The following is a 27,939-nucleotide window of genomic DNA, read 5'->3' as shown; positions in this document are numbered from 1 at the left end:
CATAACTTTCTCACTGTGATTACCATCATGCTTGTGAACCTGTCATCCATCAGCTGCAATCATTGTTGATGATCAGCTACCTTGTCCTGCAAGTGGAAATTGCATATTTTAATGAGACATCTTTGGTTGACATGCCTGTCATAGTTGAATGGATTTTGTGCACAGATTGAGAGATCTGGGTGTGAAATCTGCTACAGGGCTCATTGCTTGAGGGGGAAATGATAGTGATGTATATGTCCTTACTGATAAATAATGTGAGGTGAGCAATAAGAGTGATGCAGTGAGCATATACCGTACATGTAAAAACAGATCCCATTACCTTCATCTTGGTTTGGGTTGTAAACCTGAGTAAAATGGAAGATTTATTTATTAGGACTTGTCAATTTTGAGGTCTGCAGCATTAGACATCATTGATGAGAATTACCTGAAAGAAAGGCTGAGTTCAACTGTTGCTGTGCCAAAACTTGAACCTTCCCACTACAAACTGTTAAACTATCATTAAACATTTGGATAAGAGTACAAACTTTTTTCTGCATTTATGTTCACAATCAGATATTTCTATTTCAATTATCTCATCGGTGCAATAAATATATTGTCCAATACATGCTGAAATTAATTATACTTGTTTTTTGCAAATCACTCAAAAGTAATCCAATCCCTCAGCAAACTCATTGAGTCACAGTGGGATTTGTTAGCTGTATAGCAAGGGGAACATCATGAAAGAGGTATACCTGGTTCCTCAGGGTTGTGGTTACAGACTGGTGCTTGAATGGTACTATCAACAATTTAGCACACAAGCCTTTACATCTTGCAGTATTTGCAGTTCCCGGTAAGAAGCTGGTGTCCATTTTTAAACTGCTTCCCAGCTCTCCTCCAGCTCTGCTTGCATCTCTCATCTGCACTGGCATTCACTCTCGTCGTGCTCTCCCCTCAACACACACCACTTCCTGCTATTTGTTAAATTAACATGACTTTAGAAAACAAGACTTGAATAATTGTGACAAATGGGAAGTGTGATGAGTAGCTTTTCACAACAATTTCCAGCTATCGGGCATCTCCAGCTAGAAAACAGGAGGATAGAATTGCAAAGCTGATCTGCCACATCATACTCAACACTGGCCTGCAAGTCCATTGGAGAACTAGCCACTGGCTGATTGGCAAATCCAATGCAGAACTGCCCACTGCGCCACATTGTCTGTACACTTGATCACAAGTTACTGCTCTCTCTACTCCTATGATGGCTGCAGAACTAAAGCAGTTGTACAGCTGCAAATGGTTAGAGTGTCCATGGGACAGGCAATGATGGTGGATTGGACAGTGTGCTACCTGGAATGTTACAAACAATGTTGGACACTAACTATAGGAATAGCAGGTATCTCAAGTGAGTACAGAATTGGAGGAGATCGGAGATGACAAAGCCATAAACATGTTTGAAAAAAAAGGTGTGAACTGAAGTACATGAATAGAAATGTAAAGGTGCTGAGTGAACAGAATACAAGGGTTTATATGTCCTTCTTATGGGAAGGGGTGGAATATGGGAGTCTAGCCAGAAGGGTATTGGAAAGAATAAATTCAATATAGGTATCAGCACAGATAAATTCAAAGAAAGACAAGAATCAGCCAAGTTTCAAAGTTGGAAATAGACAGCCCTGCTAACAGCACAGAAAAGTAGTTCAAGTTCATCTTGGGGGACTGATATCCATCTTGTGGGGAAGTAAATTTGGGCTTCATTGATATTAATGAAAATATGACATGTAACCCAATGATGTTGCTGAAGCTTAGCATGCAGATGAGAACTAGACAGGGACCAATGATACATCTTGGAGTTTATTATAGAAAGGTCTCAGAAGGAAGTGAAGTCATTACAGATGGGTCCTGGGTACATTCAATAGAACCAGTTGAGTGAAGTCCTGCATAAGTAGACAATGATTGAAAAGAGGAAGATGGTGTCCTCAACTATGTCAAAACTTGCAGTCTAGTTGAGAAGTACAAGGAAGGATAACTTTGTCCCCATCATGCAGGGATGTCATTTCTGACTTTATGAGACTGTCGATCTGAATCCCCTAAACTTAAGTTGGTATAGGAGATTAGATGCAAAATGTTGATGGGCCAACAAGGCATCAGAGGAGATAAGGATCAAAGCTGAAATGCTATGTAGGAACATTCTGGGCAATTGACATTTTGCAAGCACAGTTGGGAGGGTACACTTATCAGGGCTAGACACAGAATAATGAAAGAATGGAAGAGGAAAGTGATTGAAGATAGACCTCACTCTCAATAAAACGATGGGAAAAGCAAGACTATTAAGGAAGGCAAGAGGAACCATGACAAGTCTTGAAGATGTTATGTGATTGTTAAATTAATACCAGGATTTGCTATAAACTATTTGATAGGGAGTGATTACTGTGTGTATCCAATGTTTCCATTGTTGACAAAGCATTTAACCAGGAGGAAGGTTAGAAGGTGAACTAAATGGATCTTAAGTCTTTATTGAAGCACCAGTTTCAATGTATTCAATATTTAATAGTTTGACAGAGGAATTTTCTCATTTCCAGCTCTGAATCTTCTCACACTTAGACAAATACGTGAGTTTATCAGTTACTGGCAATTGTGGAGAAAGGAATTAAATGATTTGCTGAGAGGGTGAGATGATGTAAAATAGAAAAAAAAAACTTTTGAAGCAAAAACCTGTTGTACTAAGTGTCATGTTCTTGAACTGTATATTCTGTGAAATATGGAAATTTCCTCTTTGCTTTATAGCAAGCTTTCTGATAAATTTACAAGAAAACTGTGATCTTTCCAAAGGAATCCCACTCTATCTGGTGGGTTTGAGAATGATAGATGTACTGGTCATAATTTCTAGTATGACAGTATTATGTTCTGGGTCACTATTTACCACTTCATTTCTTTGCTAAACTTCTATTACTAGTTTAATGAGGTTTTGAACTACTTTGCCTGGTTGATGGTTGCTTTCACTTTCAATCATTTTGTCATCATATTAGAAAGTAGTACTGCAAGGACCAAACAGCAGCTACAGCTACAGAATAGAAGGAAATCCGTATCATTTCATTTCCATTTCCAGCCCCTTTACTGTGTTGTGGATGCCATGTTCTATTTGTCCTCATTTCGAGAATTACATGCAGTTATTATAAGCCAGACCAATACACATATCCTTTCCTTATTTCACAGTACCTAAGACATACATTTCAACTACTGAGCTCCTATACAAATACTGGCCTCAGACTAAATTCTGAGTTAGTGTATCCCTTTCTAAAATAATTTAATATGTAAATTAATCATGAAAACAAGAATCAAAGTAGCTCAGTAATGATAGTATTTTACTAAATTAGACTTTAAGATCTGTCCTTGAAACATAATACTTACTAGGTCAGGCTTAGTCCAAATGTAACACTCTTGTCTATGTCAGAAGGTCATGAGTTTAAGTTTAAGACTTTTGGATTTGAGAGGCCCTTCTTCAGATAATGCATTAAATTGAGGCTGCATACTCAGATGGATGCAAAAATCCTGAGACATTAATTGGATGAAGAGTAAAACAGTTGTCCTTACTATCCTGGGCAATATTTAACCTTCATCTAACATCGGCTTAAATAGATTTTCTGATCATTTAGAAACACAGAAAACCTACATCACAATACAGGCCCTTAGGCCCACAAAACTGTGCAGAACATGTCCTTACCTTAGAACTACCTTGGCTTACCCATAGCCCTCTATTTTTCTAAGCTCCATGAATCCATCCAAGGGTCTCTTAAAAGATCCTATCATTTCCGCCTCCACCACCGCTGCCGGCATCCCGTTCCATACACTCACCACTCTCTGCATAAAAAACCTACCCCTGACATCTCCTCTGTACCTATTTATTTGGTTGTTGTTTATAAAATCTTGCCATGTACAAATTTGCCACCATGCATTTTAATATTAACGATAGTGGCCATAGTCTAAAAGCATTTCATTGGTTCTAACCTGTTTTGAGATAAACAAATATCACTAAGTAAATGTAAGGTCACTTCTTGTATATATTTAACTGGAATTGCAATGTGTTACGAAAATAAATTTACTAACAACAAATATTTTCTCTCAAAGAATGACCAACTCTGTAAAACATCTTAAATTCAGTAACAGTAGAAACAACTGTGAGGGGAGAAAGCACGCACATTTTTATTTGCTGTACTGAATTTCTATATTTCTTTAGTTTTGAAGACATATAGAGGCTACAGAAGGATTTAGACAGATTAGGAGAAGTTGCAAATGGAATAGTGTCAGGTAGTGTATGGTCATGCACTTTGTAGAATAAAAGGGTTGACTATCTTCCAAATGGAGAGAAAATTCAAAAATCTGAGGCAAAAAAGTGGCTTGGGTGTGTACAATTCCCGAAAGGTTAATTTGCAGGTTGAGTTGGTGGTGAGGAAGGCAAATGCAAAGTTGGCATTCATTTCAAGAGGGCTAGAATATACTGTAAAAGCGAGGATATACTACTGAGGCTTTATAAAGCATTGGTGAAGCCGCACTTACACTATTGTGAGCAGCTTTGGGACCCTTAGCTTGGAAAGGATGTGATGACACTAGAAAAGCTTCAAAGGAGGTTCACGAAAATGATTCCAGGTTTGAACGGCTTGTCATATGGTATTCAGAAGAATGAGGGGAGACCTAATTAAAACCTATCGGATGTTGAAAGGCCTCAATAGAGTGGATGGGATGAAGATATTTCCTATGGTGTGGGAATCTAGGACCAGACGACATAGCCTCAGAACAGAGGGGCATCCTTTTAGAATGGAGATGAGGAGGAATTTCTTTAGACAGAGTGATGAATCTGAGGCACTTGTGCCACAGGCAGCTGTGGAGGTCAAGTCTCTACATATATTTAAGACAGAGGTTGATATCGATTCTTGATTGGTCAGGGTATGAAGGGAAACAGGGAGAAGGCAGGAGATTGGGGCTGAGAGGGAAAATGGATCAGTCATGATGAAATAATGGAGCAGACTCAATGGGCCAAATAGCCTAATTCTGCTCCTATATCTTATGGTCATATGTGTCCATGTTGTGAGCTTATGGGGGAAAATGATACTGTCATATCTGAATGTTCTCAATGTATGCTTCCCACTCCATCTCTCGACTTGTGTTTTATTTTTTAGTCAATCAAATGAACCACTTCTGATGTATGCGCATCTTTTGTTGGTGTGGAGTCCAAAGATGTACATGGTACTACTAGTCTAAGGAATGACCTTATAAAAATGTGTACAATCATGAGAGGCAGACATAAGATGATGGTAAGTCTTTTCCCAGGATAGAGAAATCAAAACTATAGGATGTGGTTTAAGGTGAGAGGAGAAACTTTTTTTTATCCAAAGGGGTTAGAAAATATGGAAAGAGCTGCTGGAAGTGGTGGAGGCAATGGTGTACCATTGAAAAAGGACTTGGGGAGCTGCAAAAAGAGGAGGTGCCCGGAGGGATACAGGGCAAACACAGGAAATTGGGACTAACTCGAAGGAAATATGACTAGCATGGACTGATTGGGCCAAGCGATCTGTACCTATTCTGTATGGCCCTATATTTAAACAGTCATCTGTTTAAGTTCTGACCTAATCATCAATGTACTTTGATTTTCCTCTTTGATACTTCATCATGTTGCTTATTTGTTCAAACTTTTCACCACAGGACTAGTTAGGACAATGATCAAGACTTTGATGAGGTGTAACTCTTCCACGTTAATCAGGGCCTCTGCCTTAGAATGGAAAACTAGAAAACTTACTTCCTGAACCAATTCTTGGGTTATGTCTTAACCTGTTTTACCCCACCATTTCAAAGGTCAGTGGTCCAAGGCACTTGCAGTAATAGAGGGATTACTGCCACTGAAACAGTACTCATTATGTTTTCCTATACAACTGAAAGTATGACTTCAGGGAATCCATCCAATATCATCCATTTCCTCATGGACCATGAGTTCTGGCTATTCTCATTTTCCTTTCAAGAAGTTCTTCAGTCTCTTGGTGGATGTCCCAAGAACCTACATCAGTGAAATAAGACATCATGAAAGGCCCATTGCTGCATCACTAGGAATACCTATCTATCTGCCGATTGTTGAATACCCTAATTTCTGCAGTTGTTACCCAGTGCTGTCAATTGTGTAGTCCTTTGCTACATACAGTAATGGTGTTTCTATTGTAGACTGCTGCTTCTTGGGATAGAGTCATACATTTCTGTATTCAGCATTGTTGAATAAGTGTGCCATACAGGACATAGTCCTCTCAATTCTTGTATTGCATGACACCTGCCCATTTACTGTTCTCCAAGATTTCCCAGAGTACCAGATGACTTTCTCCAGGAACATACATTTTATAAAATTCTACATACACTGTGATTTTTTTGAGTTTGAGTGAGGAAGCAGAGGGGCCTCTTGCATAGATCAGAATTCTAGATGTACAAATATCCTGAAACCAGACAGAAATAGCAGGCATATTTATGTAGGCAACCTCCATTATGAATTCTCATAACTCAATATGAATTCTTATAACTTTTAACCTAAATAATTAGATTATTTAAAGCACACTGTTCTGAGTATTGTGCTATAATTCCATTATTGGAATTTGGAAATATAATGCTATTTTGAGATTTCAAATGTTGGGAATTAAGTTGAGTACGAGATACCCAATAAATTGATTTTTAAGCGGATGTCACATTTTCCAGGTACTTGGTTTTTGGAGGTTTCCTACTTTGGAGGCTCCCCTAGTTGCACTAGAATCCCGAATTTGGACAAAGGTAACTTTGTGCTCATTATTGTGATGTTGATTACATTCTATCCAGTTATTGGAAGGTTTGTATAAGAATGAATATGTTGTCATTGAAGTACTGTGAGCAACAATCTGTAGATATTGAGTTATTTCAAAAAGTTACACAAACACCATAATCTCATCCAATGACTTGCGCTTTAAGTCTGGCACAGTAGCATCTTTTGCTGGGTACCCTACTGGTAGCAGCAGCAGCAGCTTTTCATTTGCTGGGCGCCTAAGGATTTCACGCACATGAGGACCACAGTTCAGAGGAGTTGAAGTGACTGTCGCTAGACCAGCATTCTGGATGGGGAGACAGTAAAACAAATTCATCTTTAAAATCTCAACATGAATTTTCCATCATTATCATGGAGTTTAAGATCAATTTTGTACTTTGTTTAGTAGGATTCACTCTGATATTATTGATGTGATTTCACTCTGACAACAAGCTGATATTAATGATATGATGTTGTTCTGTGTTCCTCCCTGATGTGATGCTTTAAATTCAGAGTAAGTCTCATTCCAAATGCTGGAGTATAAAATAGGGGTTGCTATTACAGTATAGTTTTGAGGTGGTACTGCACTGAAAATCTGAAGTCTTTGAGATGCAAAGTTAAGCTGAGGTTTTCTGAAATCAGTTGCACTGAAATGAGGAACTGACGATTACTTAATGGCTATTTGTAGTTTTGTGATTGCACTAGCTACTCTTACCTTACGCAGCAAGTTTGGACAATGTTCATCATCAACTTTGAGTTTGGGATCAAAAAATAAAATTAGGGTTTCTTCTAAATAGTAGAAGTTTGATTACCTGCAGAGCTGCTAGAAGAATTCCACAGGAAATTGAAACGCTAATCTCATTGTAATAATGGGTCCTCCTGCCAGTGGGTAGGATTCCATACGTTTGCTTAAATATTAATAAAAGATAAGGTGCAGTATCCAGGTACTCTTTAATCCAGTTTGTCCTACAACAAAAAAACCCAGTAATGATGTATTTTAAAATAGTTTTAGTATCCTTTGCAGTATTTATGATACAATGAACTCAAGCCATGGTTTGGACCATTAGACTATAAGACATAGGAACAGAATTAGGCTGTTCAGTCCATCAAGTCTGCTCCATCATTCAAATTTGGGTTTACATCTGTTTTAATGGACAGAAATTTAGAACAGTAAATGATGCCCTGCTGAAATGGTAGCATCAATACCACAGGTAAGCAACTTCCCTGATTGATGCCCCAGCTAAGAAATCAAATATACCAGCTAAACAACTGGTGTGGTCTGTAGCGTGCATGATATACAGAACACACTGTAGTCAAGCAGCTCTCCAGGATTATTCCAACAATATTTCCCTGAGAGGTGCACTTTAGATCAAGAGCATTTAGATTCCAGTTCTGGGGAAGGTGCAATATATAGAAGCTGGATGGGCTACTTTCTGGCAGAACTGAGAGTTATATCCTTAAGGAGGTTAGCTGGTATTTTGTTAGACTGTGTACCTGAATAGGGAATTAGACAAGGTGGGGGAAATATAGACACAAAAGACAAAAGAAACAAAGCAAAAGGTGGAAGATACGTGCAAAGCAGATAGAACAACAATAGAGCTAAACAAGGAGATTTATGTAAGGAATGACAGTAAAACGACAAAATCAGAACATAGTATCTGAAACAGAATCAATGAACTAACAGCACAAGAATAAACAGACATGATCTGTCAGCATTATGGAGATACGATTACAAGAAGATTAAAGCAGGAACTCTATACTCTCGGACATTCGATTGTGAAGAACCAGGCAGGGAGGAAAAGCTAAACTGGGATATTCTACTAATAAGAGATGAAATAAGTAGTTCTGAGAGATGAAGGAGGCTTGGAATATGTGGAATTTTTTTTAAATAGCAACAGAAAGATGTTTTGGCCTCCAAACAGCAGCCACACTACAGAAATGTTTATAAATGAATTAACACAGACATTGGACTGTTTATTTACCAGGAAACAGTGAGTTGCAATAAGAGTGCCATCTTTAGGTTGAGTGTCATGGACATCTGCTAGGTATGCAGCTATTTACAATTTCTAGTAATGATTTGGAGGAAGGAACCTATAAGCTCTAGAGACTGTTGTGCACGGAAGTCCCAGGAGATCAGCAGATTCTGAGATACTCATCCAGCACCAACAATCATTCCACAGTCAAAGTTATTTAGATCACATTTCTTCCCCTTTCTGATGTTTGGTCTGAACAACTGAACTTCTGACCATGTCTTCTTGCTTTTATGCAAACAGTTGCTGCCACATGATTGGCTGATTGGATACTTGTGTTAATGAGGTGTACAAATATACTTAATAAAGTGGCCACTGAGTGTACATAAATTAGGGAGTTGACTGATGCAGTGAAATTTGGGCACCTGAAATAATAAAACAAATACAAATGCAAGCATTTTGCCTTTTGTTCCCTTTAACTGGCACTTCAAAGTCAGCTAACAGTTAAAGGTTAAGATGAGATGAAATTTTATCAATACTTGAGTATCTCATCATTCTGTGCTTAAACATTAACTTCTCTAAAGATGCTTTCTGCCTTGAAGAAGATTACCCATCATTTACTCTTCTATTTTAGATGTTCAGCTCCTGCAATATTTCAATTTAACTCACACTTTGATTAAATTTACCTCAATTTCTGTATGTCAGCGACCCAAATCTTTCCCATTCTCTTCCGATAGTTAATTTCCTCCTCTTCCTCAATTATTTTTCGTATTTGATGTTTCATTTCCTGGTCTTGTATGACTACGAATGTCCAGGGCTCTGTGTGTGCTCCACTTGGAGCAGTCCCTTTAAGGAAACAGGAAAATGGGTCTACAGTACTAGGCTACTGTTGATGTATGTGGACTAAGTCATGGAATATAAAAACAGAAAATAGGTCAACTGTCCCCAGCCATGTCTTTGACCTATTCAATTAGAGCTAATGTCTTGCCTTTTACATCACACCCTGGAAAAGTTTTGATTCTTAATTATTTTTGAATCTTCTTCCCCGTTACTGCAGAATCTGCTTTCACCACCCTTTCAACTGGTACCCACTACATCATAATACACTGTAACAAAATGTTCCTATTCTTTTATGCCTCTGTCCTATAACCTGACCCTTTAACCCATGAATTGCTACGTCATAATGTCTCCTTTGAGGTGCCAGAAGTAAATCAGTGTCATCTGGTGATTTGGATACAGCTAGGTGTCTAATCCTAGCTCTATTTTAATCAGAAACTCAGTTTGCATTTTTCCATCACTCTTCTGGCAACTCAAAAAATTCTATACATAATTCTAACTTGCTACATAAATACAAAATGGTTGTTATTATTAGGAAGTGTTCTCCTTAGCTAGCATTTTAAATATTGCCGTTGGTGGTGTTGCTGTCTTTCCTATAACTTGAGATTGATTCCCTGGCTCTGTAACTCATAATTTCAGCCAACCTCTGGAAACAGTTCTAGTTTAGAAACACACCCCCTTGATTTAAAATGGGTTTCTTTTAAATTTCCTTTCTCGTCTGCAGTTCTGGGCATGTAAATATTTTTGAAGCACTCAGCATCCAAGAGTCAGTGCTCCATTCTACTCAAAATCCTCTTTAAAAATACCATTCTCTGGAGTACTGCTGTTCCGTGGAGAGTCTGTATGAGAGTGCTTAAATAATACATTTATCAAGCATTGCTCTGAACAGTGTGTTTGTCCTGCTTCATTTGTTCTTAAATGCTTGGTTTGATCTCAAATTGGATTAATAATTGCACAGATATTCAAAGATCTTGGCATTTGTACAAAGAAAACTTAACTGATACTTTTCATGTCCAATGAGTTTGTTCCCCAAATGACCTATTCTATTGTGTTAAGAGAATTGTTCATTCCATTCTTGGTTCAGATTTCAAACCTGAGACTGTGGGGGTGGACTAGACCCAAAGGTCTCCCTACAGGTAAATCAGTGTCGTCTGGTGATTTGGTAGAGCTGCTAGCCTGTCGCTAGCACTATTTTAGTGGAAGCTCAGGTTATGTATTTGCATCACACTTCTGGTAATTACAAAAAATATATACAGTGTCTTTAATACCACTCAAAATATGACAATGAGCCATATGATAGCATATTAGGACAGATGACTATTAGCTTCAACAGGTAACTTTTAGGAGACTTAAGGGAGTAAATTCTGGTGGTTATGCTTTTAGACCTGACTTGGTCTAACCAAGCAGAGTCCACTGCCAAGAAGGCCTACCAGCACCTTTACTTCCTGAGAAAGCTGAAAAAATTTGGCCTGTCCCCTAAAACCCTCACTAATTTTTATAGATGCACTGTAGAAAGCATTCTTCTAGGGTGCATCACAACCTGGTATGGAAGTTGTCCTGTCCAAGACTGGAAGAAGCTGCAGAAGGTCGTGAACATAGACCAGCACATCACACAAACCAATCTTCTATCCTTGGACTCACTTTACACCGCACGCTGTCGAAGCAGTGCTGCCAGGATAATCAAGGACATGACCCACCCAGACAACACACTTTTTGTCCCTCTTCCCTCCGGGAAAAGGTTCAGGAGCTTGAAGATTCGTACGGCCAGATTTGGGAACAGCTTCTTTACAACTGTGATAAAACTGCTGAACGGATCCTGACCCGGATCTGGGCCGTACTTTCCAAATATCCGGACCTGACTTGCACTACCGACTTTCCCTTTTCTATTTTCTAATTATGATTTATAATTAAAATTTTTATATTTACTTTGATTTGTACTTCAGGGAGCGTGAAACGCAAATATCGCTGGGATGATTGTATGCTCTAGTATCAATTGTTTGGTGACAATAAAGTAAAGATGACGGTGAAGCCACCAATCATGGAATAATCAAAACTGGAAGTACGAAAGAAGTTAGAAGTGGGAGGAATGCAGAGATCCCGAAGGGCTTTAGTGGGACAAGACAAGACAAGACATGATAGAAACCATGCAGAACCAAGAAAAGAATGCAATTCTAAAAATTAAACTTAACCAGAAATGCAGCAGGTAATCAAACACAAGAATATTGGATGAGAATTGGATATGAGCAGAAGAAAGAATGTAAACTTAAACCTGTGGAAGGTGAAAGAGGAGAGGCTGGTCAGAGGTTTAATGGGTTAGTTCTATCTTACAGTACCAAAGGCACAGATGATGACTCCACACTACCAGGAATAGGATAGACAATTCTCTGCTGACAGAACAGAATAAACAGTCATAAGCGAAAGCAGGGCATAGTGTGACACAATGGAAATAAATGGCCATGTGATGGAATGGATACCCGTTTTAAGCTCACTTGAAGGATAAAAGTTACAAAGGTTGCTGAGACAGATTTAAGAGAATGATATTGAGTGTGGTGGAGAGTTATGATAATCACAATCTCATGGGATGCAATTTATACCTTTGAGTTAAACCATTTTGATACCATGGTAAAGGCAAAAATCTTATGGAAGACATAGAACACTGGGAAAGATGGGCACAGATGTCATCTGATTCAACAGGAGAAGGAAGACATGCTATACAAAGAGTACAGCAACAGACAGTTCAAGAAATGATCAGCTGGCCTAAAAAGGATTGGACAGTGTATCATGAGAAGAAGAAGAGATGTTAATATTATCAGCTACCCTGAAAGCTAGACAGAGAACTCGGGAGGCCACAATGTAGTTTTTGCTATATTGAAGATGATAAATACTTTTCAGAACTTTTCCATGTCATCAAGCTTTCGGTCATTTGTCAGTTTAATTTCTACTCTGCTTCCCACACTGATTTCACTGTCCTCAGTATTACATTTAATTCACTAAAACTCAACATTAGCCATGGAATAATAACTTATCCTCTAACAGGGCACATTATAATCTTCCATACTCAACAATGAGTTCAGAAGTGACAAACAAGCAGCATCATTTGTAACAGATTTCCAACATTCCTTCCTAATTCTTTGGATAATTTCAAATAATCATTCTGCTTTTTGAGCTACTCTCGGTTTTTATTTCCTTCCACATTCACTTTTTTAAAAATTATACCTTATTACAAATCTTTCCTTAATGTCCCCCTTATCCTCCCAATTTCCTTAAGTTTTTCAACCATTTCCTCCATCCTTTTTTTTAGTTCTTAGTTCTAATGAATGATCCATGCCCAAAACATTAATTCTACTTCTCTCTCTCTCTCTCTCAATCAGTATGGCCTAGCTTTTAGTGCAGTTTTTGGCATTTTCATCTGTTCTGTCTTTTATTATCTTTTGCAGAAAGGTGATCCTGCTTTCCACCTCATCTCACCTCTCTACTTTACTCTGCATTTAGTTTTCCCCAGCATTCCCTCAGTTCTAATGAACAGTCTTTACCTGAAGCAATAACTCGGTTAGGGGAACTGAAACCTGATCAAAGAATTCCTATCAACATCAATACTGCCAACTTTTCTGCTCCTTTCAGAGATGAAAGTAAAATGGCCTGGTTGCTACCTGCTGTCCGGATGATGCTCTCAATCACCTCCCTTGGTACCATTTCCTTGCTGAAGAAGCGAACACTCCTCCTCTCATTCATCTGTTGGTAAAACTCATTGGCTCTCCAGATCATTTCCTTCTCTGGATAACGCTTCATAGAATATGGAATATGTTGTATTACAACATCAGTTTCAAGCCATTCTTCAGCTGGAATGTAAAGAACACAAGAACAAAGGACTATTTAGTAGGTTAAACAGAAACACATTGAATTAAGCATTTATTTGGGCAATGGCACCTAAACAAAAATCACACGAGTTTAAAACACTGAGAATTAAACACTAAGTAAGTTTCAGTCCATGGCATACTTACTTCAAAATCACTGGTCACTCTAATTAGAAAAACTTCCATCTTCTGAGATCCAGAAAGCAGGAAATTTATATCAATAGAAATAAAAATCTGTTCTGATGTAAAATGCATCTTCAACTCACATTCAAAGATCTTCCCACAAACTCAAGATCAAATACAAATCTGTTAAGCCTACCTGCACTGTAATCATAAACATGGGCTGTATCACCTTCTTAAGAAATCCATTCTGTGCTGCCTGCTCTCCATCCTCTGGTAACACATCAACACAGCGCTGAATTTTAAGATATAAGAGTATGTGGGTTCAGGAGGAAATGGGGGGGGGGGAGGGATAAATTGAGTGAAAGCAGCAACTGTCATGAAACTAGCATCATTTTAATTTCCAGGCATGAGGAAATGTGCTTGCAACTTTCTCAATCACTTTGATATTATTAGGATTTCATACTTAATTGTTGCTACCACACTTCAGATGTATAAAAATAAGCAGGGTCCCATGATCTGCGTGCATATGGCAAATAATGTAGCACCCATTAACGACCAAGGTCCCCAGATTATTGCAAAGTTCTTTCAAGTTACAGAACTGTACTAGATAATAGTAAGTTCTAATGAAGGGTCTCAGCCCAAATCATTAACTGTTTATTCCTCTCCATAGGTGCTGTCTGACTTGCAGAGTTCCTCCAGCATTTTACGTGTAGTGCTCAAGATTTCCATCACCTGCAGAATCTTTTGTGTCCCTAAAACAAAACCCACATTGATCATCCTGCATGTGACAGCACAAAGCTGCCCTGAGTTGTGGTAAAATGGACATCAAAATGGAGGTGAATGGTCCAGTGAACAGTGTTGATCTGGGTAGGTCATTAAGAGGATGACAGAAAACTGCTACAGTTTATCCATTGGACAATTTGAGGAAAGAGAGTAGGGAAGTGCAGCACCTTATGTGACCAAGCAGCCAAACATCATGACCAAAGAGGAATCACAAAGCTAAAGGTTATCTTTGAACATCAGCATTCTACTATTTCACTTCCTAGTTTTCCTCTCACAACTCCAGAATCCATCAAATTTCATATTTACAACACCACCTTAAAGTTCTGGAGATAATTCATCATCATGCTGGAAGGTGTCAAAAACTTGGAAATGAAGGGATAATGGCAATTTCAGTGGGATTGGTTCTTTCTATTGGCCAATGGAAGGAAACCCAACTACAGTTTCAGACAGCACTTCACAGTTATAAATTCAAAACAAACTTATTATCCAAGTATGTACACTGTATATCAAATACTACCGAGTTTCATTTTCTTGCACACATTCACAGATCAAAGAAATACAATAGAATCAATGAAAATGTACATACAAATGCTGACAAGCAACCAATGTGCATAAGGCAAACAGCAAAAACAAATGCAAAATAAATAATAACTTGAGTTGTAGAGTCCTTGAAAGTGCATCCATAGATTGTGTTCAGTGATCAGTTCACTGTTGGGGTGAGTGAAGTTGTCCACACTGGTTCAGGAGCCTGATGGTTGAAGGGTAATAACTGTTCCTGAAGCTGGTAGTGTGGGACCCAAGACTCCTGTACCTCCTTCCTGGTGGTAGCAGCAAGAAGAGAGTATGACCTAGATGGTTGGGGTCCTTGATGATGGATGCTGCTTTGTTGCAGCAGTGCTCTTTGTTGGTGTGCTCAATGGCAGAGAGGGTTTTTCCTGGGATCAACTGGGCTGTATCCATCACATTTTGTAGCTTTATGAAAGGAAGCAGACGGGTGTATCAATACAATTTGCAGGCCTGAATCTGTTGGCTTAGCAGGTCTGTATCTGATCCTAAAATAAGGGGAGGTAGGTGTAAGGCTGGTAGAGCTTGGGGGTGAAGATGGGATCTTCATAGTAGTAATAATAGTATTGTAACAGGTCAACTGCAAATATCTTGTAGAAGCAGTGGGTAGATGGTTCACCCATTTAAGACCTTTGATGCTAATAGTAGAAATAAAGAGAATCACCAACAGTGATTCCAGTCAACAAAAATCTCAATAATCAATTCACCTGATTTTAGAGCAGGTGAGAAGGGAGGTTAGCATTTTGTTCCCCCAAGCAATGAAATGCTTTGAAAAGATGTTGGAAGGTGGATCAATAATAAATTTAACAGGGGAGGTTAATATAACACTAAAGTACAAAACTATGTTGGTTTATGGGGACTGGGATTAATTGGATAGGTCTAATTAAGATTCAACACAATGGTAGAATTGCCTTCTAAGCTGCATCATTCTGTAACTAAGATGCTACAGAAATTTCTACTGACACAAAACAGCTTTGTTCTGGTTACTGCTCATCTTTCCCAGAAAATCAAGTGTTTTGCACTCTAGAAGTTAAGTGCCCATTACAATTTTTAAGGACAGTGACTTGACATACAGAGCACTTTCTTCTACATTGAACAATGGTGACTTTAGGAGGAGAGAGCTCTCTGCCATGTCCAAACTATGTGATAAAGTCAACTTTGAGAAACCATGCAGAGTTCTTCAAAACGTACCTTAGCAGAAGAAACCTCTTGAGAGCAGTGAAGCATACATTAAAATACATTTATGAGACTAAAACCTGGTGCAGAGTGATTGAACTGTGGAGCTTCTTACCTCTGAGTATTTCAGGTGAATAGCATAGATAAACTTACTGAAAGGAATGGGAAGATGGAATTAAATGATGAGATTGAGAGGAAATATAAATATTGTTGTAGACTAGATCAAGTCAAGTGAAGTCGCTTTTATTGTTATTTCAACAATAACTGCTGGTACAATTCACAGTAAAAACAAAACAACGTTCCTCCAGGACCATGATGCTACATGAAACAACACAAAACTACACTAGACCACCTGAAAAAACACAAAACTACACTAAACTATGTGAAACAACACAAAATGACATTAGACTTCAGACCTACATGGGACTAAATAAAGTGCACAAAACAATACAATAATTAATAAACAAAACAATAGACACAGCAAAGGGCAAATTACAATATAATTATAAATTATGTAAATGTAAACAATATTTTAGCAGGAATTGAGAAAAAAAGTGAGCTAAAATTGCAAGGGGGAGGGAGAGAGACTAGACTCGACTCTGGGAGTTGAGGAGTTTGATGGCTTGGCGGAAGAAACTGTTACACAGTCTGGTTGTGTGAGCCCAAATGCTTCAGTATCTTTTGCCAGATGGCAGGAGGGAGAAGAGTTTGTATGAGGGGTGCGTGGGGTCCTTCACAATGCTGTTTAGCTTTGCGGGTGCAGCGTGTGATGCATTCTGGAAGGCTTTCTTTCTGTGGTAGTAATAAGTGAATTTTAACCAATCCCTGAACCGAAAAACTCTTCAAATTAATTTTCCATTTAGGATTTATTGTTCATATCTCTTGGAACTTAAGTTTTTTGTTACAAATTCAACATATAAAAGGCTTACTGCAACCATTCTATCCACTATGCACTAGAAAGCCAGGTATTAGTTTTATTTATTTGTTTTCACAAGCCATAAAGAAACAAACGGAGGTATTCTAAATATGTATTAACATTTAGAAGTTGGTATCATATTAGAACAAAGATATACAAATATAAGGGGGACTGCTGCACCAAGGTGATATACTGGCAGCCCAACATAAAATCTTTAAGATTATCAAAGGATATATGTGGAAAGGATGGTTTTCCTGGTGTGGGGTGATTAAGTTCCAAGAGATATGAACAATAAATCCTAAATGGAAAATTAATTTGAAGAGTTTTTCGGTTCAGGGATTGGTTAAAATTCACTTATTACTACCACAGAAAGAAAGCCTTCCAGCCCATCATGTTCGTGTCAGCTCCCAGCAAAGCAATTTCACCAATCCCATTTCTCCTTTTATTTTCGTGTAGCCCTGTAATTGATTTCCTTCCATGTTCATCAACTCCATCACAGTTCTTTTATTAGATTAATTCATATTAAATAGTTAAATTCAATAAGACTCCTATAAAGTTCTTCTGTAGTTTACTATATTAAATATATTGTCTTAATCCAAGGCTGTTACTGCCTGGCTGTACAGCAGTTATTCCTCAAGCAACAACACTGGAACATCATATAATTAAAAGTCTATTTTTAATTTTCAAACAATGATAGATCTTTAGAGCAAACCTACTTCAGAGACAAGGAGGCAGAAAACACTTCACTTCCCAGTGTCATGGCTCACTCTAATACTATTTGCAAAAGATGCATGAAGACTGAGATTTTCAATTACTCAGCTTTGTAATATAACAGAATGTTAAAGTCCACATTATAAGTTTCACCCTACTGGCGTCCAAGTTCTCTCAGCTGTCAGCATTTAGAACAGCACTTACTATCATTGCAGACAATTCTAACAAGCCTACCAGTGTAAAAAAAAAAGTGCCAAGACAAAAGTAAATCTAATAGAACCATAGAACATTGCAGCACAGAAACAGACCTTTTGGCCCTTCTTGGCTGTGCTGAACCATTTTTCTGCCTAGTCCCACTGACCTGCACCTGGACCATATCCCTCCATACACCTGTCCAAGTTTTCCTTTAATGTTAAAAGTGAGCCCACATTTACCACTTCACATGGCAGCTCATTCCACACTGCCACCACTCTCTGTGTGAAGAAGCTGCCCCCCAATGTTCCCTTTAAACTTTTCCCCCTTCACCCTTAACCCATGACCTCTGGTTTTTTTCTCCCCTAGCCTCAGTGGAAAAAGCCTGCTTGCATTCACTCTATCTATGCACATCATATTTTTATATACCTCTATCAAATCTCCCCTCATTCTTCTATGCTCCAGGGAATAAAGTCCTAACCTATTCAACCTTTCTCTGTAACTCAGTTTCTCAAGTCCCAGCAACATCCTTGTAAACCTCCTCTGCACTCTTTCAACTTTATTAATATCCTTCCTGTAATTTGGTACCAAAACTGCACACAGTACTCCAAATTCAGCCTCACCAATTCTTATACAACCTCACCATAACATTCCGACTCTTATACTCAATACTTTGATTTATAAAAGCCAATGTACCAAAAGCTCTCTTTATGACCCTATCTACCTGTGATGCCACTTTTAGGAAATTTTGTACCTGTTTTCCCAGATCCCTCTGTTCTACTGCACTCCTCAGTGCCCTATCATTTACCTTGTATGTTTTACCTTGGTTTGTCCTTCCAAAGTGCAATACCTCACACTTGTCTATATTAAACTCCATCTGCCATTTTTCAGCCCATTTTTCCAGCTGGTCCAAATCCCTCTGCAAGCTTTGAAAACCTTCCTCACTGTCCACTACACCTCCAATCTTTGTATCATCAGCAAATTTGCTGATCCAATTTACCACACTGTCATCCAGATCATTGATATAGATGACAAATAACAATGGACCCAGCACTGATTCCTGTGGTGCACCACTAGTCGCAGGCCTCCACTCAGAGAAGCAATCCTCCACTACCACTCTCTGGCTTCTCCCATTCAGCCAAAGTTTAATCCAATTTACTTCCTCACCATGTACACCCAGCGACTGAATCTTCCTAACTAACCTCCCATGCGGGACCTTGTCAAAGGCCTTACTGAAGTCCATGTAGACAACATCCACTGTCTTCCCTTCATCCACTTTCCTGGTAACCTCCTCAAAAAACTCTAATAGATTTGTTAAACATGACCTACCACGCACAAAGCTATGTTGACTCTCCCTAATAAGTCCCTGTCAATCCAAATACTTGTAGATGCTATCTCTTAGTACTCCTTCCAATAATTTACCTATTACCAACATCAAATTTACCAGCCTATAATTTCCCGGATTACTTCTAGAGCCTTTTTTAAACAACGGATCATGAGCTGTCCTCCAATCTTCTGGAACTTCACCCACCGACATTTTAAATATACCTGCCAGGGCCCCTGCAATTTCAACATTAGTCTCCTTCTAGGTCCGAGGGAATACCCTGTCAGGTCCTGGAGATCTATCTACTCTGATTTGCCTCAAGACAGCAAGCACCTCCTCCTCTTCAATCTGTATAGGTTCCATGACCTCACTACCTGTTTGCCTTACTTCCATTAACTCCATGCTACTTTCCTTAGTAAATACAAATGCAAAAAACCCATTTAAGATCTCCCCCATTTCTTTTGGTTCCATACATAGACCACTCGGTCTTCAAGAGGACCAATTTTATCCCTTACTATCCTTTTGCTCTTAATATACCTGTAGAAGCTTTTTGGATTATCCTTCACCTTGACTGCCAAAGGAACCTCATGTCTTCTTTCAGCCCTCCTGATTTCTTTCTTAAGTATTTGTTGCACTTTTTATACTCCTCAAGCACCTTATTTGCTCCATTTCCTATACATGTCATAATCTCTCTCTTCTTCTTTATCAGAGTTCCAATATCCCTCGAGAACCAAGGTTTCTTATTCTTATTCACTTTGCCTTTAATCCTGACAAGAACATACAAACTCTGCATTCTCAAAATTTCTCCTTTGAAGGCCTCCCACTTACCAATCACATCCTTGACAGTGAACAACCTATTCCAATCTATGGTTTTTAGATCCTTTCTCATTTCTTCAAATTTGGCCTTTTTCCAGTTTAGAACCTCAACCCGAGGACCAGAACTAGCTTTATCCATGATCAAGTTGAAACTAATGGTGTTATGATCACTGGAACCAAAGTGTTCCCCAACACACACTTCCATCACCTGTCCTAACCCATTTCCTAATAGGAGATCTAATATTGCATCCTCTCTAGTTGGTACCTCCATATAGTGATTTAGAAAACTTTCCTGAACACATTTTACAAACTCTAACCCATCTAGACTTTTAACAGTATGGGAGTCCCAATCAATACGTGGAAAATTAAAATCCCCTACTATTGCAACTTTATGTTTCCTGCACTTGTCTGCTATCTCTGCAGATTTGCTCCTCCAGTTCCCGCTGACTATTGGGTGGTCTATAATACAACCCCATTAATGTGGTCATACCTTTCCTGTTTCTCAGCTCCACCCATATAGCCTCGGTAGACAAGCCCTCTAATCTGTCCTGCCTGAGCACTGCTGTAACATTTTCCCTTACCAGCAATGCCACCCCTCCACCCTTCATCCCTCTGCCTCTATCACGTCTGAAACATCGGAACCCTGGAACATTAAACTGCCAGTCCTGCCCCTCCTGTGGCCAAGTTTCACTAATAGCTATAATGTCATAATTCCACATGTCAATCCACACCCTCAGCTCATCAGCCTTCCCCACAATACTCCTTGCACTGAAATAGACACACCTCAGAAGATTATTACCACCACACACAACCCTTTTATTTGTGACTTTGCATGAACTTTTAACATCATTTATTTTCACCTCCACTCCACTATCTGCTCTGGCAACTGAAGATTAGTTGTTAAGTTCCCAAGTGGATGCTAAATCACCCAAAAATGGGCACAATATTGTTAAACTCTATAACAGGCCAGCTTTAGACTTTACTGTTAACAAGTTGTGTTGATGATTTTTAAGCCAAGAACCCCAAAGGAGAATTCCATATTTATAAAGACATCCAATAGAAGCACTTAAGACAGTGCACTCAGGTTCAGGGAAAGATCCATGCAGATATAATGGAATAGATAAAATAGCCTTAAAGCACTAGGTATTTATATAATCACCTATCATTCGATAAAAGGCATTTGAGTGAAAATTAGTAAAATGTAAAACTGGCTATGAACTATTTTTTTTCTTTTTATTAAGTTTCCAATAAACAATATTAATACTAATACATAGAGATCAGGAGTACATTAATAACGGTTAACATGTAGAAACACATATTCCAAGTAACAAATGGAGTCTAACCTCCCAATCTCTTAGTAATTAGCCATGAAAAAGATAATTATAATTATAAAGAAAGAGAAAAAAAACAAACTAAAACAAACTAACCTAAAAAAAAAACAAAGATTGGGCTGCCATAATTCATCGGTTAAGATTATATTTTGTCATTTAACTCTGCTCCTCTATCCATAAAATAAATTACTGAGAAAAAGGATTCAGAAAGGGTCAACTTACATCATTTGAAAATATTGAATAAATGGCTTCCAACTTTCTTCAAATTTAACTGAGGGGTCCATAGTACTGCTCCTAATCTTTTCCAAATTTAAACATGCAATCGTTTGGGAAAACCATTAAAATGTGGTAGGTGGATTGGAATCTTTCCATTTAAATAAAATCAGTCTTCTGGCTATTAATGTCATGAAAGCAATTAAATGACAAGCTGATGAGGATAAATGACTAGAGTCTATCACTGGTCTATAGACTAGAGTCTATCAAAGATTGCAGTGATAGGATGAGGTTTTAAATCAACACACAGAACTGCTGAAATAATATCAAAAATATCTTTCCAATATTTTCTTAACAGAGGGCACGACCAGAACATGTGTCAAAGATGCTACTTCAGAATTACATCTATCACAAACAGGGTTTATATGACTAAAAACGTGCTAACTTATCCTTGGACATATGAGCCCTATGAACCACCTTAAATTGTATCAAAGCATGTCTGGCACACATTGATGAAGTATTAACTAGTTTAAGAATTTTCTTCCATTCCTCTGTAGATAAAGATATTTGAAGTTCTCTTTCCCACTCATTCTTAATTTTATCAGAAGTACCTAGACATATTTTCATAATCAAATCATAAATAATTGCTATTAAACTCTTCTGAAAGGGGTTTAAACCCAAATTTTTTTCTGTAACTTCAATTGGATGTGATATTGGAAAGGTAGGTAAAGTAGCATTTAGAAAGTTTCTAATCTGTAGATCTCTGAAAAAGTGTGATCTAGGCAAATAATATTTATTAGACAACTGTTCAAAAGACATAAAACAATCATCCATAAATAAATTATAAAAACATGTTATTCATTTTGTTTTTCCATAACAAAAAGGCTTGATCAATTCTAGATGGTTGGGGGAAAAAAGTTAGATATAATAGAGCTAGACAGGATAAATTTATTCAATCCAAAAAATTTACAAAATTGAAACCATATTCGTATTGTATGTTTAACTATTGGATTTATCATTTGTTTATTCAGTTTAGTAAATACAAAGGGAAGCACAGCTCCTAGAATAGAAGCCAATGAAAACCCCTGTACAGACTCCCACTCAAGATTCATCCATCGTGGAGATTGAGTTTCATCCAACTCATGTCCAAAATGTTAAATAACGAATATTAATTGCCCAGTAATAAAATCTAAGATTCGGCAGAGCCAAACCGCCTTCCTTTTTTGATTTCTGTAAATATTTCTTACTTAACCTGTGATTTCTATATTGCCATATACATGAAGAAATTTTAGAATGGATAGTATCAAAAAAAATTTAGGAATAAAAATTGATACTGCCTGCCTGAAATAGATACAGAAATCAGGAGACTTGCCATCAAGAGAGATGGGGGTTGGGTGGGTCTTAGATAGCTTCCTGGCTGCCTATTTGCCAGGTTTCTTGGCTTTGGGGGAGGGGGCGAGGTTTTTTGTTACTCTAGTTTTTTTATTTCATTTGGGCTGCCTTGAAACTACAAAAATGTCTCTATTGTTGTAACTTCCAGTTCCTCTTTAGACTTTTTTCCTCTTACTGGTTCATGAGTTTCCTATGCAACTTGGTTAACCCTTTACATACCATATGGTTTGCTTAAGGAGATTATTAATTTTGTTTCATGGAACACAAATGGTTTGAATCATCCAATTAAACGGAAGAAGATTTTTAAGGTTTTTCATAGATTAAATGCTCAGACTATACTTGCGCAGGAGACTCATGTGAGGAATTTTTTTAGGTTTTGGAAAGGACAACAGTTTCACTTTAATTCTTCGACCAAAGTAAAGGGTGTTTCCATTTTATAGACCCTTCGATCTAATTCGTACATTATGACATAATTTCAGATCCATATGGTAGATTTCTATTAATTACTGGTTTACTTTATAACCAAAAAGTAGCTTTGGCTAATGTTTATGCACCTAATACAGACTATCCTGAATTTTTTAGGCAGCTATTTATATCTTTTCCCAATCTAAATGAATATAGGTTAATAATGGGCAGAGATTTTAATTGTTGTTTGAACCCTATGTTGGATAGGTCTGCACCCAATCAGGTACCTCCAAATAAATCTGCAACTTTTATCAATTCCTTCTTAGTTGACATGGGAATTTTAGAAATTTGGAGGTTTCTACATCCCAATGATAAAGAATTCTCTTTTTTCCCATGTTTATCACAATTACTCCAGAATCGATTACTTTTTTTTACTGACTCTCATTTAGTTTCGTCCATCACTACTTGTGAGTATGATGCAATCGCCATTTCTGACCATGCACCTCTGAAATTATCAATTAAATTTAGTGATGTAACTTCTAGTACTAGACAATAGCGGTTCAACTCTATTTTGCTTCAGGATTTAAATTTTGTTAATTTTATTAAAGAACAGATTGCATTTTTCTTTTCATCTAATTCAAACGAAGAAATTTCAGTTGGATATTATGGGATACCTTTAAAGCATATATCCGTGGACAAATTATTTCATTTTCCACTGGATTGAAAAAACAAATTATGAGATACGTGCATTGGCTGATAAGATTAAAGATATTGATAAAAAATATTCTATTGCTCCCAATTTGGAGCTTTATAAAGAGAGAGCTGAACTTCAGATGCAACATAGTTTGTTATTAACATCGCCGATTGAAAACCAATTACTTAAATCAATTCTATATACATGGTGATAAATTGAATAAATTGTTGGCTAATCAATTGAAAGCTGCTTTGGCAAAACATCAGATTAATAAAGTTTGTAGACGGGATGGTGTCTTGACAGTTAATCATGACGAAATTAACAAATCTTTTCAAGAATTTTATACTAATTTATATCAATCAGAATTTCCTGATGATACTACTATAATGAATGAATTTTTAAAGGAATTAAATTTTCCAGAATTACCAGCTGAGGAACGTTTAGTATTAGATGCACCCATTACTGAAGAGGAAATAAAGAAGGCAATTTTTTCAATAAACTCAGGTAAAGCACCCGGTCCAGATGGTTATATAGCTGAATTTAAAGACCTTTTCAGATTCACTCTCTCCCTGGTTATGTAAAGTTTTTAAAGATGCTTTACCACAAATTACCACAATCCTTTTATGAAGCATCAATTTCCTTAATTCCTAAAAAAGATAAAGATCCCACTAAATGTACATCATGTAGGCCTATATTTTTGTGGAATGTGGATTCTAAAATCTTTTCCAAAATATTAGCAATTAGATTAGAGAAGGTATTGCCTCAGATTATTTCTGAGGATCAGACAGGATTTATTAAAACTCTTTATTCACATTTTAATGTTAGGAGGTTAATGAACATTGTATACACTACTTCATCTAATACTCCAGAATGTGTTACTTCGCTTGACGCTGAGAAGGCGTTTGATAGACTTAAATGGGAATATTTATTTAATATACTTGAGAAATTTAATTTCAGTTCAAAATTTATATCTTGGGTTAAACTGTTATACACCCTTGGCTGCCGTATTTACCAATAATCAGAGATCCCTTTTTTTTAGGCTTTTGAGGTACTAGGCAGGGCTGTCCTTTAAGTTTTTTATTACTTGATATTGCCCTAGAGCCCTTGGCAATTGCTATTCGTGATTCACCTAATATATTTGGTATTATTCATGGGAACGGGACGCATAAAATATCATTATATGCAGATGATCTGTTATTATATATTTCTAACCCAGAGAAATCCATTCCTGCAGTAATAACTCTACTTGCCCAGTTTAGTAGTTTTTCTGGGTATAAATTGAATCTTGATAAGAGTGTGCTTTTGCCATTAAATATGCAAATCCCTATTTATAGACAATCACCATTTAGATTGGCTACTGATTATTTTACTTATTTGGGGGTTAAAATTACTAAGAAGTATAAGGATATATTTAAAGTTAATTTTTTACCTTTAATTGATCATGTTAAACAACTGTTTACTAAATGGTCCCCACTGTCTTTATCTTTGATTGGTAGAATTAATGCTATTAAGATGTTTATTTTACCTAAATTTCTGTGGCTATGAACTACTAATTGCATTTTAGTCCTAACACTTTGCTGGAAAGAGGTAATCATGTTTTAACAAAGTGATTTACAATTAGTTAGAATGGATTTGAAGTACTACTTTTAGGTCTGAGCAATACAGCTTTCCCCCACTGGAAGAAGCACTTAAAATTTATATGAATGATACTGAGCTAAAGGAGTGGTTATATAGCTGAATTTTTAAAGATCTTTTCAGATTTACTCTCCCCCTGGTTATGTAAAGTTTTTAAAGATGATTTAGTAGTAGGTAAATTACTATAATCCTTTTATGAAGCATCAATTTCCTTAATTCCTAAAAAAGATAAATATACCTTTACATGGTACAAAAGTAAAAGCTCAAATGGCCTTGAATATGGAGGATTAAGAGGTCAGCTAGTTTATACGTTTAAGGTTATTAAAGGAGTTGATAGTATACATACAGGAATACTATTTTGCTGCGGTGAGACTCATTAACAAAGTTAAGCTAATCTATTTAGTGATGTAATCAGAAAGTGCATCTTCAAACAACTGAGGGACAGAAATCCACTTTGCTAAAAAGTTGCTAAAGGCTGCTTCGATTAAAATAAAACAAATCACTGTTTTTAATGTTCCACCTCCTCAAAAGATCCATTTTAGCATGTATTAGATAAAATTGGCACTCAAACATTCCTTTATCTTACCGTTCTCTTCCATGCTGGGCTCCGTCTCATCTTGCAGGTCTTCGGCTGCCCAACGGTTGGAACCGGTTCTTACTTCACTATCAATGTTTCTTTCTGTCTTCGCTTTCCCCTTATTCCACCGCCAGGCAACAACACAAATGCAAATCACTGCAATAATGACAGGAGTCAGGGGAGAAAAGAGAGACATTGTGCACAACTTACTACCAGGATCTCAACAAATCACTGAACTTTGCCCAACTCTGTCGCAACACCCTTTAAGCAGGTACTGATAACAAAGCGTACTTTCAACCAATCAGAAACTAGTTTATGCAATCAATCAGCCAGAATCTCTTAAAGGGCCATAATACATGAAAAGTATTTTATAAAGTTAGATGTACCGTTCAAGTTAACATTCATCTGTTATTTTCTAGGTACTTTTGGCCACAAAAAATATGATATTTCCTGTTCATCTGTTTGGAACTCCCAAAGAGGTCTGACATCCAATTCCGAAGCATTTGCAATGTGATGCGGACATCATGTGCAAGCGTTAAAGGATGTTAGGATGAAGCAGAATGTAGTTAGGGGGTATACAGTTACAGTAACCATTGATTTAATAAATACAAGCAAGAACTAGTCTTCAAACTACTTGTCATTTACATGCTGTAACTGGTTTCAAAGTTACAAAAACAGCTGCATAAACAAATACCATTTTCTTTGTGAAGGAAGCAGGCTACCTGCCCACTGGCCACTTAAGAGATATGCTTTGGAAACTGACAGGACAATCATGTAGAAAAGCAAATGAGGCATTCTCATATCCCTCGACCCAAGGTAATGACAACAGGGTGAGGTTACTGGATTCGTGTTGAAACACCAGCACTGAGAGGGAACTATGACATCTATTGTTTCTAAGCACCATTGAAACTAGGCATTAGACATTGTGAAATTTACACCACTGTGAAAGGGATAAATGAGACCCTGTGTCTCCAATCCCAGAATGTGATCAAAGGAGCTCCTCGATTGCCTACTTATCCACTTAGCACATCAAACATGGCCATAACCATATTTACTGTATCAACAATATTTGGGGGTGCTTGTGTATCCACAGAGACATTCTTCATAATCATGTAGAAAAAGCATGTTGTGAGTGTATGGTGATGTCTTCATAAAGTTTTAGAATATTGACATTAACTTTTTCTCTAAACACAGATGTTTACAGATCTGATCACTTAATTGTGTTCCCACTGTAAATGTATAATACTATGGAATAATTTGTTCATTTGCAATGTATTATAACTACTGAACAAACCATTGTCTTTGCACCTAAAAGTAGAAAAACTCGATGTATTTTGAGTTTGAGACTATTCCACCTAGTCTCCCCTTTGTATTTACTTGTGCTGTTATATCTGCAGTTCCAAACTCCTTGAGGCATTTTTAAATTCACAGTTTTTCTTTGTGTTAACCCAGAACATCAGACACAATAGGGAGCATATGACTAGTTTCCACAAATATTTAACTGCCTTTGTATCCATAAGATATGACAGATCTTCACACATGCTCCAAGTTACTTAAAGGAGGCAATGAGTTGCTTCTACCCATTTAAGGCCAAAATCTGACTCACCGATTTATCTTTCCTTGGAGGGAGACTACAGTAAAGATT

General features: G+C 37.4%; 1 protein-coding gene across 1 annotated transcript; it reads right to left on the bottom strand.

Annotated features, from left to right (window-relative positions):
* Positions 1 to 246: 246 nt before the first annotated feature.
* iyd (iodotyrosine deiodinase) lies at positions 247 to 26,509 on the bottom strand. The gene is made up of 5 exons (XM_073051477.1): positions 26,304 to 26,509; positions 13,239 to 13,427; positions 9,438 to 9,597; positions 7,594 to 7,747; positions 247 to 7,088 (listed from the first exon to the last, which is right to left on the bottom strand). The coding sequence occupies exons 1-5, from the start codon at positions 26,488 to 26,490 to the stop codon at positions 6,906 to 6,908; spliced, it is 873 nt and encodes a 290-aa protein (XP_072907578.1). The 5' UTR covers positions 26,491 to 26,509; the 3' UTR covers positions 247 to 6,905.
* Positions 26,510 to 27,939: the final 1,430 nt, after the last annotated feature.

Source organism: Hemitrygon akajei, chromosome 7 (genome assembly GCF_048418815.1).
Source record: "Hemitrygon akajei chromosome 7, sHemAka1.3, whole genome shotgun sequence".
NCBI classification, from domain to species: domain Eukaryota; kingdom Metazoa; phylum Chordata; class Chondrichthyes; order Myliobatiformes; family Dasyatidae; genus Hemitrygon; species Hemitrygon akajei.
The sequence above is the reverse complement of the archived record's forward strand: the minus strand, read 5'-3'. Positions and strand labels throughout refer to the sequence as shown.